Source organism: Cystoisospora suis (genome assembly GCF_002600585.1).
Source record: "Cystoisospora suis strain Wien I chromosome Unknown contig_4836, whole genome shotgun sequence".
Taxonomy (NCBI): domain Eukaryota; phylum Apicomplexa; class Conoidasida; order Eucoccidiorida; family Sarcocystidae; genus Cystoisospora; species Cystoisospora suis.
The window spans coordinates 14,608-15,896 of record NW_027157628.1 but is presented as its reverse complement, the minus strand read 5'-3'; the positions used below and the strand labels follow the sequence as shown (position 1 = coordinate 15,896).

Genomic DNA, 1,289 nt, shown 5'->3' with positions numbered 1-1,289 from the left:
AGAAGAAGGATTGAGAGCATGACGACTATTATGAAAAGAAGAAGACGAAGAATGAGATATAAAGACAGAGAGAATCCCCTTCCCTCCTTGATTCGTAGTAATAGTAGTAGTAGTAGAGGATGGATCAGATAGATCAAAAGAGATGGAGAGATGTGAGGTGCGTCTGTTCCTCTCTATGTGAGAGTGTGTGAAAGAGAGGAAGAAAGAGAGAAAGACGTTGATTGAAAAATAGATTGAAAAAGGAAGACACAGGCCTTCCCCCCCTCCATTCATGTGGATACAGATAGATCTGTATGCATGCAGAAAACAGATATCTGTACGAATGTATCTCGAGTGTCAGCTATCTTTCGAACAATAAGTTCATATGTGAGTAGGGAGTTAGGGCATCATCACTTCAGGTGTACATACACCCCATTGCTTCGAACTCCATGGGGGTCGCTAAGACAGCATCTCCTTTCTCTTCATCCTGCGGGGGAAAGAGAAGAAATGTCTGTCCCATATCAGCAGCCTTATCTATCTCTACCTTCTCATAGAGACACCCCGAGAATGGACAGCTCGGAGAAGGAGAAAACATCTCGAGCCAGCCACGCCTCCCTTCCTCGTATACGTATGGATTGCTGATCTTCAAGAAAGAAAAACTAACGAAAGAAAAAAGAGAAAAGCAAGATAAACTTAAGAAAGGAAGAGATCAAAAGAAAGGAAAGAGATAAGAAAGAAAGAAAAAAAGAAGGAATCTTAATCAGCATTGCCTCCTCCACCAACAATGAGAACTTCACGTGCATCCTGCTCCCTTCTTCTTGTCTTTCTATTCATCCCGACCCATCCTCTTTCTTTTCTTGTTCATCTTCCTCTTCCCGTACCCTTCGAATTCGTTCCCTAAAGTATCCCGCNNTTTTCTTGTTCATCTTCCTCTTCGCATGAAGAAAGTCTATACATCAAAACTACTCGTACTTCTCTTTCTTCTTCAGAAGACAACTTACCTCCTCCATAATCGTCATCATCGCTATCGTTGAATCTTACGAGATCTCCGTCAAAGTCGCCTCCTCCTTTTCCTTGCGTTTTTCTTAGATTCTTAAGTTCCCTAGACCTGTACGATTCTTCTACTTCATCTAATCCATAGTGATCTATACCATTGGTCGACCTTTTGATCTTTCTTTTATTCTCTCCTTTTGTAAAAGTAGACACATCAATCGCTAGACCTCCACCTCCTCCGTGTCTAGTTTTTGACTTTCCTCCCCCCATAGAAGAAGAAGAGAATCTCCCTCCGACCCCTTGTCCTCCCCCCCCCC

At 42.7% G+C, this 1,289-nt stretch overlaps 1 protein-coding gene across 1 annotated transcript; it reads right to left on the bottom strand.

Moving 5' to 3' along the window:
* Positions 1 to 81: 81 nt before the first annotated feature.
* Positions 82 to 1,279, bottom strand: CSUI_008567 (uncharacterized protein; the record flags this gene model as incomplete). The annotated part of the gene is made up of 2 exons (XM_068068695.1): positions 981 to 1,279; positions 82 to 173 (listed from the first exon to the last, which is right to left on the bottom strand). Coding segments are annotated over exons 1-2 (354 nt in total), but the record flags the coding sequence as incomplete, so codon positions are not given.
* Positions 1,280 to 1,289: the final 10 nt, after the last annotated feature.